Source organism: Trachurus japonicus, chromosome 13 (assembly GCF_045865225.1).
Source record: "Trachurus japonicus isolate A0001 chromosome 13, Traja_1.0".
NCBI classification, from domain to species: Eukaryota; Metazoa; Chordata; class Actinopteri; order Carangiformes; family Carangidae; genus Trachurus; species Trachurus japonicus.
In genome coordinates this window covers 7193120-7203952 of record NC_140919.1, presented here as the reverse complement: position 1 = coordinate 7203952, position 10833 = coordinate 7193120, and the positions used below count along the sequence as shown (strand labels likewise).

Genomic DNA, 10833 nt, shown 5'->3' with positions numbered 1-10833 from the left:
CTCGGTGCTGGCTCCCATGTGGTGTCGCCATGTTTTTACCTTCAGTGGCAGCGTGACGGTAGGAAACCACGGAAACTCAGCGGAGACACCGGAGCTGTCAGCTCAGGTCAAGGTGGCGTCTGTGAAAAGTCACCGTGGTAACGCAGTGAGGAGGAATGGAGCGTTACACTGGGTTACACCCCGCCTTTCCGAAGCCCCGCCTTTCCGACAATAGACTTCCATTCATCGTAATAGCGGGGTTTTCTATTTTTTCTAAAGACCCCGCTACTCCGAAAAGGCTATTGGGGGAAACCCCCAGTGCGCAGTGCGCAGTGATCCTTTTTTTCCTTTTTGGGGTCGAAACGGATCATGTGCATAATTAACTGCAAAACAAGCAAATATATAATGTGCATTATGCTTCTGGGGTCAGTGTATCTTTTGGTCATTGGATTTTCTTTTGATGAATGAGAATTAAAAAACAAAAAATGATTGGTTTATTGGATTTTCATTTTGAAATACACAAAATAAAATTGAAACACAAAGCGTTCTTCTTTTTGAGTATCAAAGAACAATTAACTAAAATTTAAAAACAGTTTGATTTTCATGTTCTATTTCATATAACAAAAATAAAATCACTAGACGACAGAAACAAAAAAACAAACTTTATCTTCATATTCACTGACACTGGAAGTTGTCATTTACAAGGCAAAGCTGTGGGCCGGATTCGGACTGGTCTATCAGGCCAGTTGATAGTCTTGCCTGGGCCTGGGTTGGAACAAGGTTGGAACGAGATAGTCTTAGGACCCCCACCCCCAACTCAAATATTATATAGCTATTTTTTTCCACAAATAGGCCTATTTTGAAACAGTATTCTATAATTTAATGCCTTGGGCTAGGACAACAGACCCGTTTCCCCCCCCTATTGGCGGGGGACAAAGTCTTCATGCTCACAACATACAGAGTAGAAGAAGGGAAAAGGGAGATATAGCAAGATATATAGGTCCATATTTTGGTTATAACTTTTGCCACCTGTGACGTACGTTGGGGACTCAAGCTTCTGCCATTTTCATCTTGAAATCTCCTTTCTGCCCCCACTTTCATCTGATATGCGTACTGATTTCTGTATATGTCAGGCCTTGTTTTACTGTCTGAAATCATATCCGAGTAGATTTTGGCCTACAGAACCACAGACACACAGGTACCGTAGCGCTCATTGGCGCTCTTGCCTTGAAAATGACAACATTTGGTGTCAAAATATTAAAAAAAGAAGTGTTTTTGGTCTGTTTATTTGTTTCTGTTGACTGCTGATTTTATTTTTTGTTATGTGACATAGAACATGAAAATCAAACTGTTTTTAAAATTTAGTTAATTGTTCTTTGACACTCAAAAACAAGAGCACTTTGTGTTTCAATTTTATTTTTTGTATTTCAAAACGAAAATAGAATAAACCAGTGATTTTTGATTTTTAATTCCCATTCATCGAAAGAAAATCCAATGACCAAAAGATACACTGACCTGGTCAGGCCTGTCTAGCCTCTACCTGGTCTTTTTACTAAACTTAACCAACTCCTTTCTTCATTGCCTAAGCCCAACCAAAGCATCTCCCTCAGTCAGCTGTCAGCACGAGCGGCGGCTGCAGCAGCCTCGTGCCCGTGTGAGCTCAAGCCGGGTTCAGCCGCGCGCGAGCGGAGCAGGGGGGGGAGAAAAAAAGTGTATTTCTATTACTGTGTGGGAGAAAGGTGGGACAGATCTGCCCAGTCCCTGAGCAGCGCACGTTTCACGGACAAGCCACAACACAGAATGTAAACAACGTCACGCGGTTCAGCACCTTGGACAGCTGCGGGGGGGGGGGGGGGTGTCGGAACAGCGGTGTTTCGAAGTGGGGGTATTTCGGAACAAAGTGGAGTGGTGTCGGAATGGAGAGCTGTCCCCGTTACACTGATGCTGCATTCACCTGCAGTCGGGCAGACGGCCGTTGCTAACAAACCAGATGTCATTTTAGTCACAGAAGTCCAGAGAAAGCCGGTAAAACGTAGGTCAGGTAAACAATACCACATCGCCATGACAACATATTGTCACGTGTATTGTTTTGCCTGGTGCTGACGGACCACTTGTTTACATAGAGGCTTGTTTATGCCGTTACCTGCAGTGGCTGTTGTCCGTCTGCCGTCTGCCAAATTTCAGGTGAATGCAGCATGAAAAATACGATTGAGTTGTTTGTGATATACAACTGCAACGCTAGATGGGAGGAATTCCTACACAATGTACCTTTAAAGATGATTGGACGCTGTTTTTACAGGATTTCAGGGGTGGTAAATTGGCCCAATTTCCTGATTGAATTCGATTACGATTATAGAAGTCTCGAGTCGATTACAGACCAATTTTCGATTATTAATGATTATTGATCTTCAATTTATTTAACATCAGTCAGTTGCTGAATTATTATTATTATTTATTGAAAACCACAGATTAATTTTTCTCTTTTTTGCATTGATTGCTTATTGGCTCATGTTTTGATTCTTGGATTCAGCGCAGCTGAGCACACAAGGGAGAGAGGAGGTGAAAAGAGACAACAACACTGTTACCTGTTGTATACTGGCCTCAGGCTGTACCATCGCTAACACACAGAAACCAGTGTGTAACGATTCAAAAAGCCGCCGACACTGAGCTGCCTGAGGAGTTTTAATGTAGCCTGAACGCAGCTCGAACCGACCCGGTGCATCAGCAGAGCGTCCAAGCTTTGATAAATACAGCGGATGCGCTCCGGTTTACAGTATCCTCCCGTATTTAAGCCGGTTGCTACCTGAGCTAAACGGCTCGCGGTGCAGCTGAGAACAGCGGAGCTGCAGCTGATCTGCTGACATGTGGTCAAGACGTAGCTACAGACCTGTCACAGTCACAGGTGCATCTCATCTCATCTCATTATTATAAACTTCAACCTCAGAGCTGTCTGTCTTCAGACTGTCCTGACCTGTGTGATTGGTTACTGAGTTTTATTAATGTTTACATCCGGCTGAGTTCAACAAATTAGTTTATGCTTCTTTGATTTAAGTAGTTAAATACAGTAATCAGAGTTTTCCTTTACTTTTTTATTTCAAGACAACACTCACTCATTCTCATTCTCTCTCTCTCTCTCTCTCTCTTTTTTTTTTTTTTTACCTGCGGTGTCAGCTGATGTGCAACCCAAACAAATGCACATGTTGACTGGCTCTATTCCAGCCACATGATTGGTTCGGCACGGCGCAACTCTCAATATCATTGGCTATTTGCCAAAACATGGATGAATGAAAACTATCGACCACGTCTCATATTTCTATCGAAGAAAAGTTATTTCACAATTTATAGCGTTTTATCACCCAGGCCTGGTGGGCTATTGTCCCTCCTACCTGGGAAACAGGAGGGAGACACAGCTCTAACTACACAACACCAACAAGCACTGAGAGCCGCATGTTGCAGTGACGTTAAGATTTTAAAAAAAAACTAAAAAAAAACCCTGCAAATAATAAGCCGACGAAAAGGTGCAACTTGCCACTTTTTGTCGATGTATTATTTGCGAGGGCTTTCGGGGGATCTGGTGACGGTGGAGGATCCGGGTCGGGACTGATTGACTGTGGACCACCGCCAGTCTGATCAGGACCTGGTCATCAGGTCCATGGCAGCGCAGCAGCTGCAGCTCTGCCCCGCTGTCACATGACTCTCGCGTATCAGCACAATCTCGTTTACATTACATTAAGCCGACATCAGGAGAATAATGAGACACGACAGTAAATTAATGAAAATAAAATTATGATAATGTACAGATATAAATATATTTGTTTCAAAACCTTGGGGGCAATTTTGGCCCCTGGATCATGATTTTTGGGGGCATGTTACCTTTATATTGTAAATAAATTATTAAAATGTGACCATTAGTGCCTAATGTGATACATTATGGAAATTGCATCACTTATATGTATCTCATCTTTTGAAATAAGATTTACTGTACAAAATTTGATGAATAAAACCAATGATCGTAGACTGGACTAGTCTGAAAATAGCATAGGCATCTGTGCTGTAAGAAAAAGAAAAAAAATCGAGAATCGAATCGAATCGTGACCCTAAAATCGAAAATCGAATCGAATCGAGGATTTGGAGAATCGTGACACCCCTAGTATGTACAGTATCAAATCTATTGTGTTGGTCAAGAACAAGTTCAACTTAAAGGACAATTCCAGGCGAATTCAACTCGGGGCTGTATGTTCCTAACATTTTAGGTCTAAAAGAAGGAATCTGAAGATTTTCAGTTTAATTGCTCCTGTTTTGCGGTAGTTGTGTCTGTCCCCTGCATCGCCACGGCAGCGATGAATGGGAGCGGATGGAAGTTCTGCTGCTTAGGCTGTTTCCATCCCTCAAAGCCACAGACAGCGTCAGATGGAGACTCAAACATGCACCCAGAAGTTTATTTACTTCAAGCAAGCTGACATGTTTGTAAAACTAGATCTAATTTAAAGTCTCCCGGAGTTTCGTGCGAGACCCAGTTGCCGTGCTCGGTGTGTTCACATGCAGTGGGAAAGCTACCGTTTGTGTCATAAACACAGAAATATCAACTCTTGACTTGCTTCAAGTAAAAAAAACTTCTCGGCGCATGTTTGAGTAGCCACCTGACGCTGTATGTGGAAAAACATGTGCAATTGAAGCAAGTCAAGAGTTGATGATATAGCTCCCACTGCACCTGAACACACCGAGCACGGCAACTTGGGAGACTTTGATTTTATTTTTTTTTAATTTGTTTTACAAACATGTCGGCTTGCTTGAAGTAAATAAACTTCTGGGTGCATGTTTGAGTCGCCATCTGACGCTGTCTGTGGGAAAAAAATTGCTGCTTTGAGGGATGTAAACAGCCTAAGCAGCGGAACTTGCATCCGCTCCCATTCATTGCTGCCGTGGTGATGCGGAGACAGACACAACTACCGCAAAACAGGGGCGATTAAACTGAAAATCTTCAGATTCCTTCTTTTAGACCTAAAATGTTAGGAAAATACACCCCCGAGTTGAATTCTCCTGGAATTGTCCTTTAAAGTCAGAGTCTAAATGTTTAGGGTGTTTTTACTGTTTAAACAGCGTGGTATCGGTACGGTATCAGCATCGGCCGATACTGCACAGCAGGGTATTGGAATCGGTATCGGGAGCCAAAAAATGGTATCGGAACAACACTAGTAATTTCAATCCTGCAGTTTGCACGTGCTGTCATTTAGGCAGTTACTCCTAGTAGATATAGCCTCCAAAACGTAGCTTTAGTAGCTTTAGAGGCCTACACAGTTGCTACAACACCCTCCACTGAATGTATAATCAGCTGCAATAAACTACATTTTAGCATTTTAGAATGCCTAGTCATATTTTTGTGGTTTGGCGAAAGTAACTCAAAAGTAATGAATGTAACAAATTATTTTCAAATATGACAGTCTTTAGTACCATTGTGTTTGTGGCTATATGAGTAACACTTTCTTTGAAAACTTAAGTGCGGCCATGGTGTATGTTTTCACACATACTGGCGGTAGGCTATATTGTTTTCAGTGATGTCAAATTTTTATTGTCTTACAATATATTTTTCTGTGTGTCTAATTAATCTTCTTGTTGTCAAACCTGCAAATGAATGCATAAAAGAAATAGGACAAGCAATGTGCAGGAAGCTTAATTGAGTGGATCCAGTCGTCTTTGGGTGGATGCCACCCCTTTCAATTGGGGAAACTTCCGTACAACAGAAACATAACTTCACAATTCAAGTAAAGCAAACTTTCACATGTGAACTTTGCTCAGCAGGGAAGGCTTGGCTGTTTTGTTTGCTTCGGTGGAGTTTTTTTTTTTTTTTTTTGCAAGGAGGTGGTTTTAGAAATTCTGTTGTCCACTTACTGACGAGTTTAAGTGAAATTATGAGAGTGTAAATAGTTGAACTATTGAAAATGGAAATCCAGCTATATTGTCGCTGTTTTGGATAAGGAATACACACAAATACCAAAAGGTTGTTGTAGGACTGTGCTGTGTCAGTTTTCTTTTACAAACACCTATAACCTTCCTACCGCTACAGGAGCACTGGATCTCCCCCCAGAATGCCACCAACATCAAGCCAATGCACCCTACCTCCATCCATGGTGTGGAGGACATGATCCGCCTGGGAGACCTCAATGAAGCTGGAATTCTCCGTAACCTGCTCATCAGATATAGAGAAAAACTTATATATGTGAGTATTCCTGTATTAACACCTCAATGACTCCTCTACTTGAAAACCCCAAAGTCCCAACTGGTATGAATACAGATGGAGACATTCCTCTGAGACTCTGCTCCATGTTGATGGGACTACATGCAACGGGGTGAAATTATTAAGCAATGACACTCAGTCAGGCTGTGGCATCCAAACCATAATTGATTGGTAATAGAAAGGTGAAATTGGGTCACTTCAACGAGGACTAAACTCAAAAGAAACCACTGGAGCACTCGATATAATGCAGAAGTTTAATAAAGGTGCACAACACCTAACGTTTCGACACAGCGTGCGTCTTCATCAGAGGTAAGCCGAACATAGGGTGACACAGCTGGTTATAAAGTCACTACCAGGAGTTCATTCATTTCATTGTCTTACGCCGTAAGCCAATGATGTTCTTACACTCACCAAATGGGCGATGCTTGATCAAAGGGCAACTTAGGCCCGCCCACCAAGAATAGGCTACACAAATCGAAGAACTCAATTTATCATGTTTCCTCTAATAGTATTTTGCTGCTCGATTGTGATGTCTAATTAATTCTTTCCCATTTGTATATGTTTATCTCTTATTGCTCTAATTATTTGTTTTTATTATAGGCTATTTTGTATATTTGTGTAGCCTTTTCTTGGTGGACGGGCCTAAGTTGCCCTTTGATCAAGCATCGCCCATTTGGTGAGTGTAAGAACATCATTGGCTTACGGCGTAAACCAATGAAATGAATGGACTCCTGGTAGTGACTTAATAACCAGCTGTGTCACCCTATGTTCGGCTTACCTCTGACGAAGACGCACGCTGCGTCGAAACGTTTGGTGTTGTGCACCTTCATTAAACTTCTGCATTATATCGAGTGCTCCAGTTGTTTCTTTTGGGTTTAGTCCTCGTTGAAGTGACCCAATCGCACCTTTCTATTACCGGTCCTGTCTGAGAGCACCGATTCACCAGCTGAAGCGCAAGAGCACCCCTCCTTTTGGACATAATTGATTGGTATTATGGCCTAATGAGTGACAAGAAAACAGCCTGTTGACACAAGGCAGTTTGGATAAATGCTGTTGATGTCAAATTCAGACCCGACCACTTGCTGCCTCACCAGAAATCCAGATCTTTCAAACCAGGCCGTGCTATTTAAAGTCTTCATCTGTGCAGTGTGGGTGAGTGTTTATATAGGTGACCATAGCCTTTCTATCAGCTCCAACCAGTCTGTTTATTCTCTGACCTCTCTCATCAACAAGCTGTTTTTAGAGATACTGAAACCAGACTAGTCTGTCACCAACAATCAGTTTACCCCCATTCTGATCTTTGATAACAATAAGTGATGGTTTTATGCATTACACTGCAACATCATGACTGACTTACTGGAAAATTGCATGAACAAGTGTAAAGCTGTTCCTGTTATACACAATATAGGTTATATAAGTACAAGTTTTCTTTTGAGAATTTTAATTAGGCAGGTAATTTTAACTTCATCATGGGCTTTATTTCCTACTTCATTGGCTTCCTCGAATTTGCTATCTCTGCAGTAACTTGATGCAGTGCTGAAGTAGAAAGGGAAAATCGCAAATGCTTCTTTAATCACCTACTTAAGGCTTTAAAATCTTTATCCAGTGCTTGAATTACTTTATGGAAACTCTCACAGTATTGTTTCATGGAATTTTTTTATCTCATTTTTTGCTTCTTTATTCTTCCTTTTGCTCTTCTCATTGTCCTTCCTTTCCGCCTTCCCCTCTCCTTCTCTGTCTGAAGACTAATTGTGGTGGCAGGGTAAGTGGATGTCAAACACGACTGAACAGAGATGCAACCTCAGCCGAATATAAATGTATTTAACGCACATCTTTAATGCAACAACAGCATGATAAGTAGCAATATGCAGTAAATGTCTTATTCTGTATCTCTAAATGCATGCTTTTTGCATGTTTTTAATGTTTCATGTAAGGATTTTTCTGTCACATAACCTTAAACTTAAGTGAAATCATGGTAAATTTCCTGTCATACCATCTGTAAGGTGCCTTCTCATTATTCAGTGTATCTATTTCATTTTATGGACTTACCACCCCAATTCATCAGTGAGTGTGGTTAAATATAGCACTAGTTTGTCAGGCAAGGCAAGGCAAGGCAATTTTATTTGTATAGCCCGTTTTTACAAACAGTTTGTCTCAAAGGGCTTTACATGGCATCGTAACAACATCCTCTGTCCTTAGACCCTCACATCGACTGAGGAAAAACTCCATGGAAACCCTTTTAACAGGGAAAAATCGGAGAAACCTCAGGGTGAGCAACAGACGAGGGATCCCTCACCCAGGACGGACAGACGTGCAATAGATGTTGTTACAGACAAGAAAACAGTTTACAGTTTGTCACAGAATGTGCGAAATATGGAAATGTTAGCAGGAGTTGATGAAGGCAGTCTCTGGTGAGGGGAGGGGGCGGGGGGGGGGAGGGGGGGGGGGGCAGGGAGAGCCGGTCAGCTCGATGGGAGGACTGGGTGGCAGACTGGTCCATGGGAAGGAAGGGGAGGCCGGTCTAACAGCAGGGGAAGGGGTGGGAGGGGGGCGATGCAGGCGGCGGCTGGTGCAGAGAGATGGAGCTCCGGTGGATCTGCGGAAACACAGAGAGAGTGCGAGACACCAAGGCCAAACTACAAAGTGCAGCAGAAAATGACAAAGCCTCAAAGCCCAATTCTGCTGCCTGCAGTCAAGGGATACTGTTGGAATACTTGAGTTACCATACAGGTATGCCTACTTTCACAGATATGCTGAACAGACTCTATCAAGTTACATGAAAATGCTCTAATTTGTGAGTTAGAAACATTAATGTTCATCATTGGATTTTTGATACATTCTAAGTGACTAAGCCTGAAGATACTTACTGTAGCTAACTCATGGGGAGCGTACCTATGTTCCCCGGGTCCTATGTTCCCTATACCCTCTTTTTGAAAATGGGTCCTATGTTTCCCGGTTTTCTCAAAAAGGGTCCTATGTTCCCCGGTCGCAATACATACTGGGGAACATAGGACTTCTGAAAAAAGGTCCTATGTTCCCCGGTAGCAGCGGGGAACATAGGACCTTTTTTCAAAAAAAGGGTCCTATGTTCCCCGCTGTTGCTGGTCGATGGACTCTCTCTACTTATCTGGACTCTATCTATCTGGCCTGTCTGGCCTCTACTTGGTCTTTTTACTAAACTTAACCAACTCCTTTCTTCATTGCCTAAACCCAACCAATGGGACAATTAGACTTCTCACTCAAAGTCACAACTCAACTTCTCACTCAGAAATAGGCAAAAATATGCCTAGTCACAACTCCACTTCCAGGTATGGGACCAAAAATTGCATGTTCCCCGGGTTCTTTTGGGGAAAAGCAGGGAACATAGGACCCTTTTTCTAAAATAGGGTTCTATGTTCCCCGGTCTGGACACAGAGGGGAACATAGGACCCTTTTGGGGAAAAGCGGGGAACACAGGACCTTTTTTTAGAAAAAGGGTTCTATGTTCCCCTGTCCCATACAAAGTGGGGAACATAGGACCCGGGGAACATAGTGATGATCCCAACTCATGTTAGCCAGCTGATAACACATTGTAGCGACTCAGCTGGTTGAGCCAAGTGGCTGCCCCCCCCCCCCCCATTCACAAATCCACACATCACACCCTGCCAGGCCCACCATGAACCGTCACTCCAATCACCGCAGCCACACTCAAACCCGGGAAGTATGAGAACAGTCTACCGGAAGCCCATTCATTCATACCGGGAGCACTCCGCGATTACTACGAGTAAATGCCCCTTTCCATTAGCCCGATTCTGATTTGTTGCCTATATCTGATTTTTTTTGACTGTCTATTTACATCAGAAGTGACCCATATCTGATATCTGCATTTACACCTGCTGTGCTTGCATGAAACAACCCGCTGGAAATGAACTAGTGATTTTTTTTTTTGATACAGGGGATTATGATCCCATAATATTTTTAAACAAAGGTGAGTCTGGTGCTCAGAGTTTATATCCAACACGTCACTTACGAAGTGAACGACTGTCCTTGCTAAATAAAGTTAGTGAAGTAGCTGCGTGGAGCGGAGCTGCTGTGAGATGAGCAGCTGACAGTGACGGTGACAGTTGTGCCACCGTTCGATCCTCCGTCGTTCATGTAGTGAGGACGGGACAGCCTCTTGGATTGGACACAAATGTGTATTGTTTTTTCCTCTCTTGATTTCTTATCGGCTCGGTTCAGTTTTTGCCGGTAGGAAAACATGAAATCTGGTGTTTATCGCGTGCTCCCCTTTTCACACTCCCACGCTTGCCCTCAATCTGCATAGAAATTAATATTAGGCCTACTGTATATAAAAACAAGAACTAGTGAAGGGGAGGGGGGGGGGCAGACAGTGACCACAGCTGACTACAGCTGACCACGGTAGTCCAGGTCAACCCCACGTGTCAATCACAGGCTACAGAGGTTCAGCGAGACGCGTGAGCACGTGAATTAATATTATCATCGATGACGTATGACACGCATTGCCAGGAAAGATCCGATCTGTCTGTTTAGACTGCAGACGTATTGGCAGATGTCCAATTTGTATCTGATTTATTTCTATATATAACAGGGCCTGAATCTGATCTGACAATATCCGATTC

At 42.8% G+C, this 10833-nt stretch overlaps 1 protein-coding gene across 1 annotated transcript in view; it reads left to right on the top strand.

The window, feature by feature from the left end:
- The window catches only part of myo7aa (myosin VIIAa), a 210465-nt gene that overhangs the window by 66000 nt on the left and 133632 nt on the right, over positions 1-10833 (top strand). Inside the window, exon 3 of the mRNA XM_085794753.1 lies at positions 6044-6196. Coding sequence (XP_085650879.1) covers positions 6044-6196 — 153 coding nt within the window. The remainder of the gene's footprint in view (positions 1-6043; positions 6197-10833) is intronic.